This window comes from Ischnura elegans, chromosome X, assembly GCF_921293095.1.
Source record: "Ischnura elegans chromosome X, ioIscEleg1.1, whole genome shotgun sequence".
Lineage (NCBI taxonomy): Eukaryota > Metazoa > Arthropoda > Insecta > Odonata > Coenagrionidae > Ischnura > Ischnura elegans.
In genome coordinates this window covers 92,116,420-92,140,291 of record NC_060259.1, presented here as the reverse complement: position 1 = coordinate 92,140,291, position 23,872 = coordinate 92,116,420, and the positions used below count along the sequence as shown (strand labels likewise).

Sequence of the window (23,872 nt, the reverse complement as noted above, 5' to 3'; positions counted from 1 at the left end):
CTAAAAAGTTTCGAGCGAAACTTGGAAGGGGTTAGAAAGAGGAGTTATTGTTATCCATAGGAACCTGAGTCTTCCCCAGGATAAATTGTAGATGTTCGGTTGGACAACATAATAAGAATGTGATTTGTTTTATTTTGTGGAAAAATGTATTCTAGCGGCGGACCTGCAATCAAACCCCTCCAAATGAAGCAGATGGAGGGTAAAAACCACATTTGTTAAAACGTTCAGCTTCACTGGCGGATCAGATAGTCTCTAGGAAAGCAAGAACCTCAAGTTTGGTGTTGCGTCAAGTTAGGTAGCAAAATGTCTCGACTGAGGACCCCTTCCCACTTCCCTTGGGTCCAGCAAGTGTTCGGGAAACGGGTCTTTTGCCGCTTTGAAATGGAAGAAAATGAAGCCAGTAATAGGTTTCCCTAGTAGAAGTGCATGTAATTTGTCGTATATACTTCAAAAGATTACCAAAACGCCATTAAAATCTTTCTTAGAAGCGATAAGAGAAAATATTTTCCACCTCTCCCAGCGTCTAATCTGCCCTGAAAATCGAGCACGGAAATTATTCTATTGTTCCATATAGTTATTGTGACAGTAATGAAAAAGAAAATAATGTATAGAATGCCTAACTTTTTGGTGATCCTTGTCAATGAAACATTGGGAGATACGTGCGATGTTGGGTGGCGTAACATGGTAGAACTCCTTCATTATGCACAAAGGGTAAGAAAAAAAAGACTTAGCTGTTCCACAAAATAAAATATATTTTCGACCGGTTTCGGTACGGCCAGATACGCGTTTCGATACGCCGTATCGAAACCGGTCGCAAATATATTTTATTTTGTGGAACAGCAATGTCTTTTTTTCTTTCCCTATGTGCAGCATTGGGAGACACATTTCACCATGTGCCTGCACAACGCTGATTCTCTCGTATCGACGCTCACGTCTACGGCAAGTAGGCAACAAATCGTTGCTTTTCGCTTACTTGCGAAAACTTGCTGCTGATTTTTTTGTAATATCTCAATAATACTGTACTTCCTTTTCACCAACATACGTATTCGCGCAAATCGACGTCAATTTATTCATAATCCAGCATTTACGGGAATGTTTGCGAAAAAATGACTGCTCTTCCATTACTTCTACATGGCTAAAAGATTGATATCTAGATTTTATGATTGTATAATGTCTATATAATTATAGTAAAAATTTAGTTTACCAATGTAATTGGCGACGTAAAGCCAAAAATAAGTAAAAATTACTTAATTTTCGAAAAAAACTGAAAAAAGCACGTTTCCGTTAGAAATAGCGTTACAATGACGCTATGTATCTACGTTAACAATTTTTTATAAAAAATAATGCGTGAGTTGTGATACTCCAGGTATATTACTAAATTACGTAAATAGTCAAAGCGAGTTTTAGTAAAGTCCAAAAAGTATTTTTGTCCCTCTTTTTCCCCATCCGGATCATTGTTGGTGTGGCACGCACTCACTCTTGGGGCCGTATCTTGGGAACGACCGGTCACAATTGGAACACATGGTACAGCAGTTCAATTGCCCAGTGAGTGGTTACGAGGGAAAATCAGTTTAAAAATACCAGCGCCTTCTAATCGCCATTTATACCCGAAAAACAGCCAAAAATGCCATAAGATCACAACTTGTAGTGCATTGCGGCACGTCTTCCCGTAATCCAATTGGAATAATATTACACAGGATATGTTTTTACAACAATTGGGGTATTTTGAAGGGGTGTCCCGAATTAAAATCGAAAAATAAGGACCACCCGACCCTTATGTTTCAATCTCTTTCTAGGATCACGAAGATTCAGCGAGATTTGCGAGAAATAACAAAAATCCCCTTATTGGGTTTGCTGAAACGATTCTTTTATTAGAATTTTATTGAAGGCGATTATGCTAGTTATGCCATTCTTTGGGCTAAGCAATGATGCTTGAGGCTGCATTGGGACTGAACTATTGGATGACAAGGCGACGGTTAGTTGAGGAATTTTTGCGTTACAGCGGACGTAAATACGCAGAATTATTGTTGGTATATTAGTATTCTCACCGTTCTAGCAATTATTTCATTAGTTACAAGCCTCGTGGATTTCACCATTAGATGAATGGAATATGAGGGTAGGTTTGAGAGTCGATGTCAAAAAGACTTTGGAAATGAAAGCGAAGTCGAATTGGAGCTAATTTCTACGGTACCCTAAACTCTCAGCTTCCGAAAAAATTCTAAGAGAGGAAAAATATGAGATTATATATGTATTACGTGGCTCTGGAAGCAATAGCTGGGGTGAGGATGAGCGCATTACCCGTAAATTATCGTGTAATTTTATACGTCCTCAAATTCGCGTGGTAAAGCACAGTTCGGAGTTCCATTTTAATTCTATAACCTAATATGAACGTAACAATTTGCCAAGTAACGAAATTGAACGAACGGGGATGGGTCAAGGGAACTCAAGGTACGCGAAATCTTAACATGCGAATATCTCTCGAACCTATTTGGAAGAAAGCCGTGCCACTTTTTCTACAATACCTGTATTGTTTCGGAAAATAACGTGGGGATCAGATCCCGAACATCACTCTCGCTATGTATCCTTTTAGAATAGGTGGCTTTTGTAGGTGATCCGTGGAGTAGTAGGGAAAATCTGGGTGGTGGATTTGTGGTTGGAGAGAATGGGGTACAAGTCCTTTAGGATGTCCTGTAGGGCATGAGCGCCAGGAACGTAGGTGGTGAGCAGAAATGGGGTGCAATTTTTATCCGCGCGGGGTACGTATGGAATACACTTTATTTGTTTATTACGATTTATAGTTTAAAATTTTTTCCTCGTCAAAGGAGATAGGTGTGTAGTTGAGAGAGGAACGTTTGAAGATCGTCGGGATTATTACAAATCCTATGTCCACAGATGGAGAGAGAGTAAGGGATGGAACTTTTGTTGTGTGGTGAATGGCAGCTATTGCAGTGGAGGAATTGCTGCTTGTTAGTTCCTCTGTGGTAGCAGTGGCTGGCTCATTAATTGGTCCTGAGCGTGAACCGCGCATGCGTACTCGCTTGGGGACCTTGGGTTAGGGTGGTGGTGGGGGAGGAAGATTGTAAATCACGGATAGGTTAGGTTTGAAGCTGTGAAGGGGAGAAGGGGGAAGTGGAGGGTTCACTAGACTTCCGGGTAAAGAGATGCCTAGGCGGAAGAAGGATCGGGAAGGAATAAGCGAAGAAAGTTTCTCATGGGACCTTTGGCGTTGGATAGAAAGAGAGCGTTGTGAGACAAGCAAAATTCGATAACTGAAGCCAGAGAGTTGGGCATATATGAGTCCGTATTTGCGGTTCACGTCCAGGGCCCATTGGTAAGCCAGCCACTGCTACCAAAGAGGAACCCCAGGAAGACGGTGTATTCGACCTGTCTTTCACCCCCCTTTCCCTGGACCAGCCCTCTTTCCTCCGCAAGTCTTTCTTTGTGCCCCACGCCGAAAGTAAATACCATCATATTCTATCATAAATATTCTACACATTCCAATTCTGCCGTAAACTTACGTGGAAATTCCTCAGGGACACCCATCCTAGCCCCCTCTTGCTGAACGTGGTCTTCCCCAATGTTTTTTTCATTATTTTCTCTTAAACTTTTGATTATTTTCTCCTATTTTTTTGATTATTTTCTCTTACCCCGAATCCAAACCTTGGGCCATAACTTGGGTTGGCCTCCGCGGCGGTAAACCCCTAGGGATAGGGGGTAACCCCCTCAGCTGACCCCGTGCAGTGCAAAATGGAAGGACATAAAGCTTAATTGCTTTCCGAGGCTTTAGTTTCTAACTTTTTAATTATGTTAGACACAGGCACGAGTAATTTTTGAATTATTTCCTTATTTGTGCTCCTTCATTATTTAATATGACTACCATGGGAGGTAATAACACAAAAAAAGACATTTTACTAATTACGTGGAAAAATCAATTTCACCCATGAAGCAAGGTTAGGTATGGAATGCATTGTTGAGCGATGTTGATATTACCTTGGGAAATTTCTATGGCCTTTTCAAAATATTCATGCATGATTGGATTTGTTTTCCACTATAGGTGTCGCAGCCAGCCAGCATAAGCCCTTATACTGGCTGTCCTTCCGTAAACGTTAGCGCACTTATTGAAATTCGCCCTTAGAGTCACCCCTTTATTCTAGCGTTAATCGAAATATTTTTCCCTGAGTTCTGCCTGCCTCATGAGGCAGCATTTGTTGAAACTTATTTGGAAAACCTGACACCGCTACTTTGTCACACATTCAAGAATTTTTTTTAACTTGCGAAAAGTAATTTTATGGTATTGAAAGCCAAGTTTGTTGTCAGGAACTTAGATTAGCATTTTAGTAACTCCCTTCTCAAAATAAATGAGCCCACTTTTCAACATGTGATAAAGATAAGGTGTGATAGAGGCTTCCTTCGCCCACGACCAGGTTGCGACAAGTACCATCGCTTTGTCTCCCCTCTGTGATTATGGTCATGGTGGCCGGTCGTTCCTTACGACTGAACTTAGAGGGCAAAGGCACTCGGGCTCTAAGTACATACTTCCCTCTTGTAAAGAGTGATTATCGGTACTGCTCAACTTGGCCCTTGCATCCATTGTCATTGTTTTTGTTTAACTAATCACAGTTTCTCGTGGGGAAGTGCCGTTTGAAGGAAGAAAACATCCGCATATTCTATCTTAGTGTTTTTAGGGCTGTCTATCGAAGCGCTTAGTCAATTAGGTGACTACTGATGGTGAAAGATGAGTTTCACCCACATTCATAACCCTATCCGTAGAGCGTTGTATGGGAAGACTGCCGCGCACCTATGCGTCCGTGGCTGATGAAAGCTTCCTTCGGGAGTTAAATGCTTCATTAGCCAGATATCTCGGGTATTAAATTATGTAATCAGAAGGTAATCACTGGCCTGGAAAGAGGACTCTGAATTACGTCTTCACTCAAGCTTCATTTGTTTAGCAGCCATTGTCCGCTTGCGAATGCGCTGGAGTCCAAGCGGTTTTTCACTGAAAAAAATCGTTGTGATTTAAATTGTAGGAAATTAATGAGCTATTTTTGATATTCCTTGAAAATTGATTGATTTGGTCTTAAAAATGAAAAAGCTAAAAAAAAGTAGCTACTGTCGGCCTTTTTGCCATTTTTTGCGATGTTGCGTCATGAAATACTGTATAATGCTATTTAATAATAATAATAATGTCAGATAGGGATTCCATTTGCGAAGTGCATATTGACGCGATCGAGCGAATATAGGAAGCATCACTGGCAGGGACTGCGCACCGCTGTGACCAAAGGCTGACGTCGACATTAGAACTCCTAGTTTCAGTGTTACTCTGTGGAAAGGAAAAGGATAGCTTATGAAATATTTTTTTTACTGATTTCATTAAAATTTTGATTTTTCTACTTTTCTATGAGCGTTAAAACTAATGGAAGTAAAATTTAATGAAAATAAACAACGATTGAACAAATGATATCGTCGGAATCAGCTAATAGGACATTATTAAGGATCACTTGATTTGAGACTCGTCCTTCTCAATCTTGCTCTGGGGCTCTGAAAACGAAAATCGTTCTTGCTTCTATGCTGTGAAGATTATTAGACGCAAGTGGTTATTGGATGATGCTATACTTGACTAGCGGTCCGAGTGCTGCAGAATTAACTTCATAGTAGACCGTCTTTTCCAGAAATATGGTTGGAATGAACGAAAATATCGAAATTATATTCCTGAGCCAAATGAAGGCCTGTTTTTAGGTATTGTGCTAATTCGAATTTGGACTTAGGAAAGGCAAAGTCCACGTTATCATTATGGTTGAAATATTGGATATTGCAGTGACGAAAATCTGTTCATGTTATTGCCGCAATGAGAAATGGAGGAATGGAAAAACGTATAGGTGCATACCGTTCTTGGTTGCTTTAATTTGGTTTCCAGCCGTGGTGTGCCCGTTTTCATTGGTCTCCCATGGAAGGGTAATTGAAGAGCAAGTGAATATTCTGTAAAGGATGCTCTCGGATGACCCCTTCTGTGGAAACACTCACTGTGTGCCCCTTTGCCTTTTTTAACCCATCATGCACCACATAATTGCTGGCTAAGTGGTCACTCTTCTTTTATTCCAGGATTATGTGAAGTGGCCACGTCTAATCAGTCGAATCTCATTCTGGACATTGAAGAAAGTAGAGGCACACGTAAGTACCTACTATTTTACTACTACCTAAGAAGTTTACTAATTCGAGGATAATCATTTTTGTTATACCTCCATTCATATAATAATGCTTGCTTTGACCAAGTCAGTGTACAATGACAGAATCAACAAGGCCTTGGACAGCGGGACTAGTTCAATGGGTTTAAATCCTTCCCCTTTCAATTTTTGGGAAAAAAACTATAACTGTAGCAAGTATTCGTGTTGCAGCCAAATGAACTCCCCTGAAATGCAATACCCCAGCCAATCAACTCCATATCCCCAAATGTTATTCTGCTCACGGTCTGCTAAATCATAACTGGCTTGTGTATTGACTTCCTAACCCATGGAGCGGTGCTCAAATCCTGTTGGCCGGCAAATTATTTTCAGAGCTTTCCCAATCTCCTCTCAAGTGCTTCATGGAGGGATTCTAAAGTACAACACTGCCGTCAGATGGGACGTTAAGCCGTGATCCCCTTGGCGCCTTCTTTGAGAGCAGGGGCCCAATCCACCATGGCAATCTATCGGATAGTTCGTGATTGGCTATCGGAAAGACGTCATAATATCGGAATGAGCTATCCACTAAGGTCTATGCAAACTTTCCGTCACGGAAACCCGTCCGAGAGCGGCCTATGAGGAGGAGGGTGTCGGAAAATGACTTTCCGTTTCTCGGAATCGGAAAGTGATGTGCCAGCTGGTAACTTATAGAATATTTTTACAGCGAAAGTGACTCTGCAGAAACTGGTAAGAAGTCATAAGTAAATTTGTAGAAAAGGCACAGCATGTGCGCTGAAAGTTATGGGTACATACAATACATGTTTATGGACGGAGTTAAGAAATAAATAATGCTCAAGACGCAACCAGTTGAAAAAAATGTTGTGTTAAGCTGCGTGAAGAAATGTTGAACTTAAAAATGTTGTTGTTTTAGGTCGCAGACTACTACATTGACCAATTCTCTCAGCATTGGGAATCCTGGTCAAAGTGAACGATATTTTTCTGTGGAATGATTTGGTCAGCAGTACAGACCATCTTGTTCGTTATAGGCCACCAATTTCACAACTAGGTAAAGAATTGATGCTACGATAGCTTAATTGGCAAAAGCAGTTGCCTGGAAATTGGGTAATACAGGGTCGAATCCCGGTCAAGGCGACCGATTTTTTCCCCTGTGGATTTTGTTCTTGCAAGGATGACTTCCTTGGTATTAGTTTTAATACTTAGATGGATTTTTCCTGGTTACCAACGCTAGTTTTAATTATTTTTATAATCATGTTTTGCTCAGTAACTGAAGTTTACCAAATTAACTATAGATATTAGCCCAAGTGGTGCTTTAATACGCGTGTCATAGGAGCAGAAGCAAGAAATCCTTAATTTTATGGTTATATTTAAAAAAAAAAAAAAAAAAACATAATTTCAATAGCTAGCCTATCAAAATCCAAATGTAACGTCAAAATACAAAGCAAACTGATGGTGCAAGGCATTAACGCTATTCAAATTTCAACCCAAGCACCCTAGGTGAGACCCGAATTTGAGCACCCGACTGTAGCTGTATGGCAGACATGACGAAATGTAGCTGTATCGAAAAATGGTGTGCCAGAGGATAAATGACCCTGGGGTAGTGGTCTCCATAGCATGGGTAGCCGCCACAAGGGAAAAAGGATGGGAGGTAGGAGAGGGAGGGCTGAAGCCTCCCATGCCTCTTCCTGGCGAGTTGGTGAGGGAAAACAGGTTATTGCAAATTATGAATAATTAAGAGGACTATCCACAATGGGCTGGTTCGAATTTTTTTTTTTAAATTTGAATTACAATGATTTTGTTACAATGGTGGCCAAACCCGGAATTTCCACTATGAAATTAAGGAGTTTTACTTTCTGCTCCTATGACACCCCGGGCGTCACCCGTATTAGAGAACCACTTTGGCCAGTATGTGTAGTGGGTTTGGTTAACATCAGTTATTGCGCAAATTATGTCATTATAATATTCAGGATTCGAATCAGCTTAGGTCATCAGGAAAAATTCATCTAAATATTAAAAGTAATATCAAGGATATCGAGGATAATATCAAGCAAAACACTGGTATGAAAATTCCTCCGAGAAAAAAAACCCATATGCTACGACTGGGAGTTGAATCCGGATACCCCTATCTCCGGGCTAATGCTTTATCCATTTGAGCTACTGCGGCTTCATACCCTTTACTGGAAATTTGTGAAATATACATAACCAGAGAGAAAAAATAATTCGCTTTGACCGGGATACACAATGCTGGGAGAGTTGGTCAATATAGTTGACTTCGACCTAAAACCACAATATTTATTTTAGTTAACATTTTTTCACTTACCTCCTCCGCGCTCAATATTCAATGGCATGATTAACAATTGTCAGATGATAGTCAGTCATCGGCTGCGCGAAGATTCGTCATGCATTCCGTGACGTAGCCTGTAATAACTTCGGCAATCTCCGCCTCTCCTTCTGATGACGGGGGAGGGCACGGAATACATCCCGAAAAGAATAGTGGATAGCTTAAAAAAGCTTCCGAGTAACGGAAACGGAATCGAAATGTTTTGAGACGCAAACGGAAAGTTCGATTCCGAAATCTCGGAAATGAGATGACGTAGTTACGGGATAGGGCTCCATGTGTCTACATCTACATAATACCCTGCGAGCCACCTCTGGGGTGTTTGTCTGTCCTCTTTTTCTAATACCATGGTTATAACCATAGGAAGACCCTTTAGGAACCAAATACATTTTGCTCCATTCTGAGCCAGTTTCACTTAGTTTTTGACGGAACTTGATTACTAGCTCTTCAGATGGATGGCAGGAAGAGAGGCACAGAGCGTATGGTGAGACACATTGTTGTTAGTGCCAGAGGAGGAGAGGGGAAAGAGGGTAGTGTTCGGCCAAAGCCCTGTTCACAGATACTTTACTTGGCATCACTTGGCATAACTTGTCTTATTATGAAGCAGACCAGTGAATGACATATTCCTTCGATCACAGCACAAAATGTGGACACTAGGTAGTTCATGTGTCTCTCAAATTTTCTTCCTTGCAATTTGTTTTCAAGTGAAAGGTTTTGTTTTTCTCAATTAATGATTATCCTATGTCGAGCGATGCCATTTTAAGTTCTTACGCAGTGACAGACAATGTTTTTCAGTTTTGAGCTCCATATTTATGCCAAGTTAAGTCAATTTAAGTTTTCCACAAGACGTAACGTTGCACGTTTTGCATGTTCAGCAACGTAAGGTGGCGATGGGTAATGCTTTCTAGTGGCAGGTGGTGATGTCTGAGGCTGATGCATGGTCATTGAAGAGTGGTTGGTTTGGGGCTGGGTAGTATCCAGTGGATAGTCATTGAAAGGATGTCAAAAAAGCACCTCGAGAAGATTCATTTAGGCTTCGGGAACCTTATAAGTAAGTGGTACATTGGAATTTATGGTTGTGCTAAATGTCAGGAAATATTTTTAAGAATTTTTTTCGACCTGTCTCTGTTCTTTGAGGGTTTTTTGATATTTTTATAAATTGAAAGGTAATATACTTTGAAAATATTTTTTCATAAGAATTCGCATTGCGGTGGCCTCGTATTAATAAAGGACCCGCATCAACTTTTAATTTTGAGTGGATGGAAGCTCTTTCCATTCTTTTATCATGGAATTTACGTATATTCCATTGTTTATTGTTGCATTCGGTGGCTTTAAGCATTGCTATATTTTATTATCAAGGAATTTGTAACACATGCTTAGGCATCTCATTATGGAACCAAATAATGGCATTCGGGAATAATTTCACGGTATAAAATACCAACAAATGTTTTTAACTTACCGATCTAGGGCTCAAATTTTTACGAGTGAAAAGTTTCGTCACAAGCCACATTATGTATGGTCCCTGACAACGGGCATCCTGATACGTGCTGAGTCAGGGCGTGGCAGGATGAGCCACTGGCAGGCTAGTGCATGCCTAGTGGGAGCTGAGTGCAAGAACTTAGCATCTGCGAGTAAGTGACCGTTGGCATGGAAACAGAATGTCAGGGAAATACAGGGGAGGGAGCATGTCAATGAACACGTACACAATGGGAGGGTATGCTTATGCGTGTGTTAAATCTAATCTGTCTTTTTTTCTTTCCTGGCATTACATTTCCATATCATTCGCCACTCATAATCAGTGATGCTTATAAGCCAAGCTTCCGCTCGTCTCGCACTCCCCTCCAAGTGGCTCCCTCCCCTTCCTACTTTCCCCCTGCACCCTCACTCTGTATATAAGGTGGCTCGTGGTGAAGTATTGTCACCGTGATTGTGACTTGTTTATAGTCGTGAGCCAGGTTGGTATATTAAAAAAAAATCTGTGGAACATAAATACCTGTATTAATATCCAAATGTATAAGAAGTGTAGATGCACATGGGTGGCAGTTATTTTCTGTCGTCTCTTCCTTTGCTAAGGAGTACAATTTTTGTTGAGGAACCAATGGAAGATTATTTTTTCTTGATCATCCTTAAACAGAGGTAAGCCAGTCAACAAGCCCTGCAGAGCTGCCAGTTTCCGGTGATCCATTCACTGGTGAGGTGGGGCTGTCACTGATCTTCCCACGTGGTCAAGCCTTGTTTGCCTTGAATGGGAAGCGACTACAGTTGCTGCAGCCCCTGGACCGGGATGCTGAAGGCATCTCACACATTGTGTTCCAGGTGAGAAAGCCCCTTCAGAAATTAGAATGCTGGTGTCATGATCATCAGTGTAAGTAAGGACGTGGGCTAAGTAATTTGGGGGGAAGAGGTGCGCTCGCCTTTGCCATTATTTTACCAGGCAATTAGAGCAGAAATTGGGAAAATTACTACAATGGGAAAGAAATTCTCTGTATTATAGAAGATCTTTATGAAGATATGTATGAAAGTTCATAAAAACTCTTATCGCCTTCAGACAAAAATTATTATGATTACTGGGTATTTTTTATTCTCTTGAATCGTCTTCGTCCCTCAAAATTTGAACCTTTGCTGATATTAGGTGATATTTAAAATGAAAAGACTTTCCCTGATTGATAATTCAGTATTCTGAATTTCAGGCTTTTGCTTATTCCTATTTTGCAAGTTCCAATTTATTCCTGAAAAGAGTGAAAAATTTATCTGTGGTACTCCATAGAATCATTCTTTTAGTGATGAAAGATGGTCGAGGCGAGTCATTTTAGGATCCTGAGTTAAAGAAAAGTAAATTTGAGATCAAAATCACACACCGTAAACCATGGTGTTTCTCAGTTATACTTTTGTTCGAGTCATCAGTTGAGATGAACAGTCCATCCCTACTTAACGCAGTCACAGATTTAGTGTTAAGTGTGAAGACTTTTGGGATAATTTATTTTTACTTGCCAATATGTATTTTGGTATTAGTTATTATACATAGTTACATTGTTACTTGAAAGCAAATTGTGCTAGTGAAATTCATTAATTTTTTTAACTGAAGCATGATCTGGTTGTTTCCCGTTAATGAAACTGGTTAAGTCTATTGAGGCTTTTCCACAGGTCAAGGCTCCAATATTGCTCAAATGCCATTCACTTAGACATTTCTACAGTTATTCCTCGCCAGAACTTCGAAAGAACAGCCCAACTAGACTCCAGCAATTATTTAAACTATTAAACATGTCTGAGGTAAAATCATGGTAAACAATCTTGATATCCTTTCTCATAACTTTTATTTCTTTTCTTTCATGTACCATTGGGGCTAATGATCAGTTGGCTTGCACTGTGAGGGCTACACAAAGGAAGCGATCCATCCCAGTTATTGTCCGAGTTTCTGACGTAAATGACAATGCTCCGCAGTTTATTGGCACTCCATACCATACAACAGTTTCAGAGGTAAGTTCAACTAAATCACGTGCGGCGTTACGTTGTCAAAATTTCGGCAATGTTTAACGTAAGCCCAGACTCAAGGAACTCGTTTCATCTGCTGGTGATAAAGTGAGGGAAAAAACTCCACAAATGTAAGAAAAATAACGAATGAAAGCACACGTATATCATAAGTACATGGAAACCTCATTTAAGTAGTATTTAAGGCATTAGTATTTCGAATTCAATAGGTTTGTCAGTTACAATAATTATTTTAGTAATAGCAAATGACAATAAATGTTCCACAAAATGAACCTTAAACATGAAAAAAATAAGTTGAAAGGTGAGTGTGTCTGCGCCGAAAACTATGTTAAACATCTGTGTCATAGCTCGAGCAATGTTACTCCGACGATAGCCAATTCAAGAAAGTGTGCCGGCACGTACCTAGGCTAGCGTGCCGTGCACAGTAAGCTATTCTATCACAGTAAGATTATTCTAAGTCCGTGGTGCCTTGGTGGACGGAGGGGAAATAACGCCAGCAAATGGTGAGGTAGCTAAGGGAAAAAGGTGGCTGGCTGCGAAACTCGGGCGAAGGGAGTGAGGTAACAGGCAGCCCCAGACACCGGTCAGCCCAATTTTACCTGCAGTGCCAGGGGTGACAGGAAACTCCGGAATAGAGCTCGTAATCCAAGCATGGTTGGGGAAACATTGCATGAAACATGGCCATGGGGTATTTCTTTGGCCCAAACTAAGGAAAACGTCCAACGTACCTACTCTGGTTACCTTGAGGAAACAGTCACTGATTCTAGCAGTTTCCACTAGGCTGCAGCATCAAGCTTTTAGCGATGTTATTATTATTATTCTAAGGGCGGTTTTTTTAAAAGGTTTAAAAGTTTTTCATCACCACCTTGTTTTCTTCAACAATATATCATCATTTTTCTTTCATTTTCATTCATTCATTTTTCCGTTCAGCGTCTTCTCCATCGCCGTTCCACTCGCCGAGGGGAAGGGCCGCGCTCAGGGGAGGTCCGCCGAAGGGGCTGGTTACCGCAACCGTGGACCCCATCCCTCCGCGCATGTGCCCCCCCCCCCTCCGAGTGGCGATGCCCCAGTAAGACTCCGCCCTTATTATTGTATTCTCTCTTCTATGGCTCCATCCTCATTTTCAGTATCGTGTCTCCGGATTCCACCTTTTCCACTTCGCCGCCCTGACACCACATGTCAACGAAAGATTTCATATCACCCTTGAATTTGCGGTAAAGATATTCCCTCCTGATTCTGCCTTCGATTCTTATTTTGAAATACTCTGCGTATTTTGGAGCCGTTCGTTCGCCTTTTTCCATTGCTGTAAAATAATGGTAAATACTGGCCTTTGCTTCAGATATAATATAGTTCGCCAGTAAGTTGCGTTTTGTAAAGCCGCCCTTCTGAGGGGGAATGTCTTTGTGTAGCTCCTAGGCATTTCTAGTTTTGCACCCCGTGACTTTCGATATCCACTCTTCCGCCGTTCTCCACACCTCTCCTGTCTCTCCCATGTATTCCAGGCATTTGATTGTTCACCACTTGGATCAGCGCAAGAGGTTTTCTTTTCTTTGTGCAACCTCGTTTTCTTCTGTGCTCTTAAACTTTAGTTTGTGAAAACGGCTCTCCATCTGCTATAAGTCTGGTAAGAATCCATTTATGAGCACAAATTAATAGTAAAGACATTAGTATAGTTGACATTTTAATCACTAATAAGGTTTTTATGTAAAACTATCGTAATAGCAACAGGTCTCCTAACCTCAAAATTAAGACCTACTCCCCCAGTAGCAACCGACGGTCCCGCATCGTCGCAGGCACGTCGCGAGGCGACCAGCCTGGTCCAGCAACGTCACAGGAGTGGCGGTTGCGTCGCTGCGACGTGCCCGCAACGTGCGAAGTTTCCGATAATCCACGTCACGGGAAAGTTGCATTGCCACCTGCCGAAAATATTTTGCTTGCGCACCACATACCATAGCGATAATCTAATTCCGGCATATTTAGATGGTTCTTTTTTCCCCAAGCGCTTGCATGTACCCCCTCCGATTGAGTAATGGTTTACGTTAAGCGCAGTTCATGTTAAAGTTTGACCTGAAAAATAACTCTCACCATCACCAACCATGACGCGTAACACTATTCCGCAGAATACATGAGACAGTCATTTATGCTAAGCTGGACAGCCTTAATAACAGACAAAGCTATTGTATATGAAAGCATAGCGGACATTAGTAAACATTAAAATTGTTCTAATTGCATAAATGAAGGAGGTGCCGTCGATTCATCCATTTCAACTTCATCCATTTCTTCATAGGTACCGGATAATTCGTCGTATAGGACCACGTTTGCTTGTATTGTAAGGTGAATACAACTTTAGCTTGCTGCTTGGAGATTTCTACGAGCATCTTTTGTGCCAAAGTAGTGTTATTTTATACGTGACAACTCCCGTTAATCTACTTGGACCATTGTGACCGTAACCTTAGCACGTCGTTTGCTACGTCGCTGCAACGTAACGGCGACCTACTTTTCTACTGTGGTATTGCGCTACCTTTTTCTGGGACAAAGTAGGTTGTACTTTTGCAAACCATGTTATCCCCACTAATAAATAATTTAAACGCATGTTGTGTTCTTTTCTATGAGTCAAAGTAGGTGGAAGACTTAAATTTTAGTTTTTATTTATTTTATCTGTCCTGTTTTCGGCTTCAATTCCATAGCTGGCAAAACAACCGAATAAAAGTATCGAAAATTATACAAAAAATATCTTTTAAATATCATGATATAAATATGTTGGCATATACGTATTTATTAAAATTAAACAAAACTAGGTGTTGGCAACAAGCTGCGGCTGTTCGGGTCACAGGTTAAGTTACGTAATACTTGTTATATATTTTCATGGATAAGATTTAAAAAATAGAGGTAATTTAATTTGATTATTTGAAAAATAAATAGGTAAAAATTTGAAAATAAAACAAAACTTATATTTTAGGATATATTTTACTCTCTTTAAAACAAATATGTTTAACTTAACCGCCTCAAAATGTGTTTTTATATTAACTAAATACTGATTTCCTCTTGAATCCATGTCTTTCTTTGTGAGGTATGGGAGAGGACGTAATGAAATGAGTACAAAATTGGGAAAATATTGAAATAAAAAGTAAAAAAATTGATGATCCCACAATATATACACTAATTAAAAATGGTAGTCTTACCCTCCAAAGCTGTGTGTCATAATCTATGTATCTGGGAGGTGCTTATTTTTATTGTAGTAGTGAGGTTGCATTGGTTGATATTTTTACCCAGTCATTTTAATAATGCGTATGATTACTGTTTTGCAGTTGTCACCTGTTGGCTCAACAGTATTCCGGGGTGTGAATGCTACAGATGCTGATGCTGGAGTGAATGGTCTTGTTGAATATGCCGTGGTTCCTGGTGCAGATCTAACCCAAACCTCTGGGGAAATTGAGAAGGGCAAGGTGGCTGATGGCTATGGCTTCTTTGTCATCAACCTTCCTCACCAAGGGCAGATCACTGTTAACCGAAGCCTTGACTACGAGCGAACTCAGCGATTTTTAGTCACCGTAGTTGCATCGGTAAGCTCTTTTTACTTTTCTTATGCTAAATGTTTGTATTTCCAATGGCATTTGGCTGAGGTTGATTAACTGTAGTAATAATGAATTATTTTATTTCATGACATATATGGATAATTGCCTCTGCGTGTGTTTCATTTGCTCACCCACTAATCTCATTCTCATTTGCTTTAAATAAATTTTGCTGGTACATTCTTTTCTTCAAAACAACTTTGCATTCGGTGTGCGCTAAGAGTTGTTGAATTGACCCATTGTGGGCTTCCTGTGACTATGGATACAGCGATTAGCAGGGGAAGCAACAGCTTAGCATGAGCTGTTCATTGAAATTAACTGGTTCGAAAATGAACAGTTCTCTAAAACTCCCTGTTCACAGTTCATGTCTGTACTGCACACATGCGGCGTATTCGGTCAAGTAGTTGTATGTAAGAGCTAGTGCTAAATGTAAACTCTAGCTCACAAGAGGTATTTTGAAATGCAGCTTACTCCAGCAAGTGCGTCGTGCTTACAAAAGATGGCGGTTACGATGCAGACCATTCAAGCCCACCGAAGTGCGTCGACCGAGACGCACGAAATCCTCCCCCTCATTCTCTACCATTCCCCTCCGTCCACGAAAACGAACATTTTAGATGCTGAAAGGTTCAAGTGCTCTAATGAATTGAACGGGTGTTCATTTTTCGGAGGCCGTTCGTTTCCCCTGGCCATTCATTTGTGATCTCGCCTTAATTTTGATTTCGTGTTCATTTGAACATTTGCGTCCGACGAACAGGATAAGTTGGTTCAGGTTCGCGCTCAATTCACGGGTCGGTTATCTTTTCGTAATTTTTGCTGTGGTTTAAAGTTAATGTAAGCATAACGCTAAAACTTAATTTTGATTGGTTATATTGTTGCAAAAAAACCTTTCTAAAAATCGTTCAGACGGAAAAGTTAAACAGAAATCGTTAACCTATGTCATATCCACTATTGAATTTGCTATTAGATTATTCGTGATGATATTAACTTCTAATTGGGTTGATATAATTTTACCCTGCGTTGCTTTAAGAGTTCTGAACTTATGGTATTGGGAAATTTATTTGCCTCCAAATTTCTTCAAATTATTTATTTGTAGTTTAATAAGACATCGAAGGGGAAGGACCTTGCATTCTTTCAGAGAAAGTCTACGGAGGCACATAACCATCATTTTCGAAGGAATGAAAAAAATATGTTATCTACGGCGATTTTATTTTATGACTCCAGGTTTTTTACGTCGCGTCATTTTATGTAGTATATTGTGACCACTTAGCTTAATTGCACATAAATACAGCTCAAAGCGTTAACTCTTCCTTTGTTTTCTGTGTTCAGTGCTTAAATATGTTACGGCTTATGCGGATTCACGTTCAATCGAGGAAATAATTTGAATGCTTTATTGTAAAAATAAAAAGCAAAGTGGAACGAAGAAAAAATAGAATTTAATTCATAGCAGGACGCTGTGCATGAATTATGTCAATTTTAGAAGGTGCCTATCTTTTACTTCTTGGATAGTGTAAAATGAGGCCGAAAGTAAATGTTGCCATTAGATAATAATCGAATTTGGCATTAATAAAGGCGATTCTATCTTGTGGAAGTATTTAAAATAGCCGTTTAAAAGAGATTCATATAATGATAAAGATATCTATCCACTCTAACTATGAGATTAACAGGCAATAATAGCACGCGTAAGACGGTGAAAAATAATTAGTTTTATTGCCAAATTAGTACTTTTGGTAGAAAGTAAAACAATAGTAAAATATGTCACAGCCATGTAAATGAATTTAAAAACTTTTCTGGCGCTAAATACGCGAGTAACATCAGACGAGTTGATAAATATCAATTCTGGCTTATTCTATAAGTGGACAGTAGATATTTTTTGCGCACGGATTACCAATCAAAGGCCCGGGATAGAGTTTGCTTGAAATTACTATAACACGCTGCATAAACCTTATGATGCCACACTAAGCTTTCATATACTCTAACCGCCCGAAAAACAATATATTCTATCTGAATGACCCTGACTGTTCGCTAGGAATCAATATTTTGAACTGTTCTTTTTACTGAACAGGATCAAAGTGAACGGTTCATCAAAATGAACTGTTTATCCCACCTCTGATAAAAACAGTGAAAGACCCATAATCCGGACGAGACACATTCCGGATTAATGATTATTCTGGTGAACAGATCAGTTACCTGGATGTAGGCAGCACTGCCACACAGAAACTAATTTTTTAGAAGGTGTGTTGCCTTGAGCTGCGGAAGCGGAAATGGTTGAGGAAAGTTGCAAATAGTGAGGAAAAAATAGCTGAAGCATAAAATTTAAGACGTGATTAAAAAAGATTCACAGTATTTGAAAAGTGCCTCAGCCTCTCCATGTTTTTCAACGTAGACCTGTTGCAAATTCTGTTGTTTTCTCGAGTCGACTAACATGAACTTATCGGTAATAATCAAATCCTCCGATCGGAGGATCCCTCATCGATTACGTTACAGTAAATAATAACCGATTGTGGCATTTAACTCTTAAATTTGTGATTAGTAGTCACAGCAAATCTTATTAGTGCGGAGAACGCGAGTATTTTGGAAAAACAATGTGGCATTAGCTTCAAAAACGAGCTTCTACTAGTCTGTATGACTCGTGAGGAGTGGGACCCTTCAGGCTGCGGCCATCGCGGTAGGGATCGCCCGCCTAACCTACTCTCCAGAACGTAATGCATGGTGGCCATTCACTCCTATGCTTACGTCAATCCCAGATTTCAAACACGGGCCATTAGCAAGGGTTGAAAATGTTTTGTCAACGTCTGCTTGTGTAAACGGATCGACCTGTCCGATAGAGAAACTACTGTAAAGCTCCCACGCTTGAAGCAACTGAGTATTTTGCTCGTGGATTCGTGAGCACAAATCATACTCCGTCCCGTCTCCTCACTTCGTGCACATCGCGGACAGCATCTATGAATTACGTGAGGTGGGGGAGGGGGCCAAGCCGAATCTCACCCAATCTTAACGTGGGGGAGAGGGGAGTCCTGTCAACTATCACGTAATTTTTTCCCCAAGATTCAGCTTAAATTGCTATCTAAGTAATCTTAACTACAAGTTTTAATTACTCTCAAGTCAAAATAATGAAGCAAATTGTTTTTTTACGCATCCAACGCGGTGAAGCATAGATTAACGTATCTACCCTGAAAATACGCATTTTGAATGATCTCACGTGCGATTAGGGGGAGGGGGTCGAGGCAAATCACACGATATCGGGGGGAGGGGAGGTTCAAAAATCCCCAAAATCACCTCACGTGATCGATGGACGCCCCCAAAGGCCCCCAACCTGCGCAAAATATTCCGATCTCATTCTTCCCCGCATTGCCCCCCCTTCTTCTTCCTCCGCAGCATGCGACCGCCCAAGATGCAAATGCTACTTCTTATGTCGCTCCAACTCCCCACCAGCCGTCAACAAACCTTCCTCTTCTCCTTGCTGCACACCTTTTAATGCCGTCCACCGACTGTCCTGTAATTTCTGCCCTGTCTACTACATTGGAGAATGCACCACGCCAGTATCTATCCGGATGAATAGCCACCGCCACTCCACCAAGTCCTCCCATTCGTAGAGCCTGTTCCCCGACACGACCACTCCTTATAAAATTAATTTCTCGCTGTGCGCCTCACCTTCTCAAGGAAGTCAACATAATTCTAACTACTGTACACAGATCTCTTGAGAAGAAACGCGATAAAGGGCTGCACAAATCGCTTCCATGTGCGTTTCGCATTTCCAAGAGGGCTTTTCCCTCCCCCTTCGTCTCTCACCAATTCTCTACTTAGAGATTCCCATGACTTCCTTGCTACACTCAATTCCATTCCCCCCCTCCCAATCAGCCCATTAACATGGCCACCATTGATGTAACCTCGGTGTATACCTCAATCCCTCATTCTGAGGGACTTGCCGCTCTCCGTCACAGTCTTTCACTGCGACCCACACTTCAAAACCCCAACACTGACTTTCTTCTTGATCTTTCCCATTTCACTCTCACCCAAAATGTCTTCTTTTTTAACGATAACTACTACCTGCAAGTGTGCGGCTGTGCAATGGGAAGTAGGCTTAGTTTTTTTATGCCGTCTTTCCCTTGGCCCGTTCGAAGAAAATTTCCTAAAAAAATACCCTCTAAAACCTCTTCTTTGGCTTAAACTTTGGCTTCCATCTACTAGTGCCGTCGTACTTCCTAATATTTTGATATCACGTTTGATTTACTGATAAAATGTCCTAGGTTGTCGATATTTAAAACTACTGAGCCTAACCTAATGTAGATCTTGCCACACCTTCCTCCCGAACGATGTTATCTTTATATGCTACCGAGGCCGAGCAATACTTCTTTCAACATTGGTTAGGAGTGCATGAAGGTCGGTATATGCCAGGGTAACTTTGGAGACACTTAGGGTGGATGCAAGACAGGCCTCACACCCCTGTGGATCACCCGAGGCACTTGCAAGCGGCCATCACTTCATCAGCTTCCACTCGAAATAATGGCTTCGTTGATTCGCACCCAAAATTGGCGGTGAAAAAATCTTCTAAGTTCAAAGGGAAAAAGAAAGTTGCCAGTACCCACACTTCGTGAGTTGGCGACGTCATAACCTCATTCTAGGAGAATCACTCGTTGAGGAATCGAGTGTGAAGTCTTCAGTGTGAACCTCAATTAACCGCGCGATACCGAGGAGTTGCTGCAAAGCGGCGGCCGATGTGCAACACGTCGTGATGTCATCGACTTACTTGCGATAGGGTGAAGGGCGTCGATTGATCGCCGTGAGAAGCTCGAGGCAACGGATTGAAGTAGCTCCTATTCTGCCGGCCTTTATAGGCAATGGCGAAGTCACTGATATCGAATCGAAAGAAATCGACCTGTTTCAAAGAATAACTTATCTGGTGTTTAACGAATGTGTTATCTTAAAAGTATTTTCTACTCATTATCAACTTCAAAACGCGTTAGAGTGCCGTCAAATTTGAATATTTTAATTGGCGTTTTATATATGTCGTACATGGAACGCACGGAGGGGTTGCTTCAACCAGTGGCGGATCCAGGATAGGGACAAGGGGGGGCTAAGTGGGGGTTAAAATTCCAGCAGTAGTGATTGGCCGGAAAAAAATCACTATCTATCTAGTGTAAATTGGATACCCAAGGGGGGTGGGCTATAGCCCCCATAGATCCTCCCCCGTAGATCCGCCACTGGCTTCAACCAGAGTTTTCTTAATAGTAACTGCGAGCATAATTTAAACTATCCTTGAAGCGCACGTTTTAAGCCAATATTGGTCGTAGTCAGTGGTGTCATGGGGCCGGAACGCCGTGCCGGCACTGGTTAACGAAAGACATAATAATCTTTTTACCAATTTTTTTGCCTCAAAATTTCTAATTTATGCATTCATCACTAAAAAATTGTAATAAAATCTAAATAATTAGTTGTAATAAAAACACAGAGTAATATTTCACTTCTAAAGAAAGTAAAGGGAAGTGCGTCCTGCTAATTTCGCCATGACGTCACTGTTCGTAGTCGCGCGTAGAGACTATCCTCGAGGTCAAAGCTGCACAAAGTCTATAAAAGACGACCTCGTAGAAATGTCGTTGCCGTGTTGTTTTCACTTCGTGTAAGAGTTTTCTTTTGTGCGTAATCGTGCCGCACTGACAACCTCGACTTACAGTAGACTCCAAGATTCCAATTGAACCAGCGCCTCTAGGTTAAGTGTAACACGTCATAAAATTCTGCAATGGGAAACTCATTTTCCGGGATTGGGGCCTGAACCTAGGAATTGTATTTCACTTTTGTCATTCAGCTCCAAGACCAAATGAATAAAAATTAACTGGTCGTGCTTATTTGGTTATATTTATTTACTGGATGTTCCTACAGTCGTATGTAACACCAGGGTAAGTATTGAATGCTTAACTTTTGGATCATAATTTGCCCAAAATTTTAAGCGAATTACGGTCTTTAAAATTTTATTGTAATGAAATAAAATGTACGCCTGTGAGATGAAAACGGTAATCCATTGTATCTTAGCCCGGTCTCAATACACTGTCTGTTTGTTAATTTAGGCACATGAGTTTTCATATTTTTAGCTTCGCTCTACAATGCTCAATGTATGCGTGAGGCAGTGTAGACAGTAGTAATGTAAATTTTATCAAGGTTTGTTTTGCCACACGATTTTAGAAAGCCATCATCGTCCTCGAATACATATAAATGTGTTTCCGTGTAATGCCCGCAGCGCAACCCTGCGATATTATTACGGCATTGCGGGTCCATTGTTTTATTCCGCGTCCCTTTGTGTGATGCAAGTGTGTGCCAGTGGCGCGCTCCCACTGGCCATGCGTTGGCATAACATGTTGCGCCTTGAGAAAGCGAGTCATTTTCTCCAGTGAGTCCTTTCTCACGCCTCGCCATGGCGGAAGGGAGCGACGCTTTGGGGAGCGCACTCCTCGACGGCCTCCCTCGCAGCTTGGACGCACGCACCCGATTCGGAGCCATGCACCCGTCGGCGCTCCTGCTCCTCGAGGCCCTTCTGCTCCTCAGCGCCCTCGGCTGCCTCGTGTCGGCCGCGGGAGCCTTCGAAGGGACGTCGGAAGCGGGGCTCGAAACGAGTACCTTCGAGTACGATTCCACGACGGAATGGACGACCCAAGGCAATGAAGGCGAGCACCTAGTAAGATATTCCCTCTTCGAAGGATCTGTCACTAGACCAGGGACGACAAGGATGTTTCAAAATGAATATCTGAGGATAATTTGTATTCATATTATTTCACTCATAGTTATCAATGATAATGAAAGAGCAAGTCGGACAGTTCCGTTGTAAAATTTTATGTTTGCAATGTTTTCTCTATTTAACTCCAAGCGGCATGCATTATTCTTTCGTGTTTGATTTTATTACTCCTCGTAAAATATGCGAATGCTTTGATAGTGATTATGGACAAGTATCTTAAGTGTCGTTAAAGTTGATTTCCTTGTTTGGAATGCCAGCATTTTATCTTATTTCACAAAAATCCCGACGCGGTTGCATAGCATGCATGGCTTTCGATTGTGGATGAGAGCAATCACAACGGGATACATCTACATACTACCCCGCAAACCGCTTAAAAGGCGTGTTTCAGGGGGTTTTAGTACACCTGCCATTTGCACATGAAAGGGTAGTTGCCAGACAGAATTTTGCTAGGAAAAAAGTCTCGGGGTGGTTTGTTATGCGGGGCTCATCGGGACTGTAACACCTAGGGGGTTCGAATCCCATTGTAAGCCCGCTAGCCACGGCCTGTTCTGCAGGCGAAAACCAGTGCCATGTGAATATATATGAGACCACAGCGCCTTTATTGTCGTGGACTCATTGGTCCTTTGGACATTGATAAACGAACAACCAAAAGGTATATTAGCATAGTCAAAACCAGTAAAATTTCAATAGTTTCGTTTCCAGGAGCGAAATGTAGAAAGGAAACGAAAAAGAATTAAACCCGGGGAGCTAAACTCAAGGTCGAAACGAAATCGAAGTGAAAACTATTTCAGGTCGAAACTTAACCAAACCTCTTGGACGAAACGAAACACAGATAATGTTTCGCACCGGAGGGACCACGTGCTTCTACTTCGAACAGTTTAGTTTCGACCCAGACACCGAGCACGAAGTATGGTCGAAAGAAGTAGAGGTCCGGCCTACTGCCATCAGATGCATGGAACACTCATATTTTTACCACTAACGGAAGAACGGTGAACGCAAACTGGCCACTCGATTTTCAAGCTCAATTTTTTAACCTCTCTACACGCATGTCAAACGCAAAAGGTCGAAACTAACCCCTCTTATCCTCCTCCAATCAACTTCTGGGATCGAAACTTAACTATGAGCAGCGGAGTTTCGATTTATTTAGTTTCGTTCGCGGGAATAAAGCTTTGTCCCGGATCGAAACTAAACTCCTTGGTGATTTTTATTTCGTGCGGGAACGAAACTAAAGGTATGCCTCGTATTTTAGTTTCCCTCCGGGTCGAGACGAAACATTTTCGTTTCGTTTCACTTGCCACCCCTGCTCTCCCCTTGCCACCGCTTTGCTTCGGTGGTCGTGGCTCGGACCCATTTGGTGCTCCCTCCCTCCACAATATATCATTCACTGGTTGCACCGACTTTTCTGGAATGGCAGTTTTAAGCGCCATTTATTCCAAAAAAATTTCTATCAATACTAGCAATAAAACTTAAAAACTATGTCTACGCCGTATGCGTAACATATCAATTCAATCTACATCACAATTTTTCACAGAAAAATCGTTCAATTGAGATCTGTGATTCCGCTACTTGCGAA

The 23,872-nt window shown here is 41.3% G+C and overlaps 1 protein-coding gene across 7 annotated transcripts in view; it reads left to right on the top strand.

The window, feature by feature from the left end:
- Positions 1-23,872, top strand: part of LOC124170503 (cadherin-99C) — a 122,318-nt gene that overhangs the window by 63,467 nt on the left and 34,979 nt on the right. For 6 of the 7 annotated variants that reach the window (XR_006867481.1, XM_046549265.1, XM_046549266.1 and 3 more), the window contains exons 3-6: positions 6,100-6,168; positions 10,649-10,830; positions 11,869-11,991; positions 15,312-15,566. Coding sequence is in view for 6 of the 7 variants with exons in the window: in XM_046549265.1 (XP_046405221.1) it covers positions 6,100-6,168; positions 10,649-10,830; positions 11,869-11,991; positions 15,312-15,566 (629 nt within the window). In the remaining variant the exon portion in view is untranslated. Of the gene's footprint in view, positions 1-6,099; positions 6,169-10,648; positions 10,831-11,868; positions 11,992-15,311; positions 15,567-21,966; positions 22,243-23,872 lie in introns of those variants that run through there. The other variant, XM_046549271.1, reaches the window with a different exon arrangement.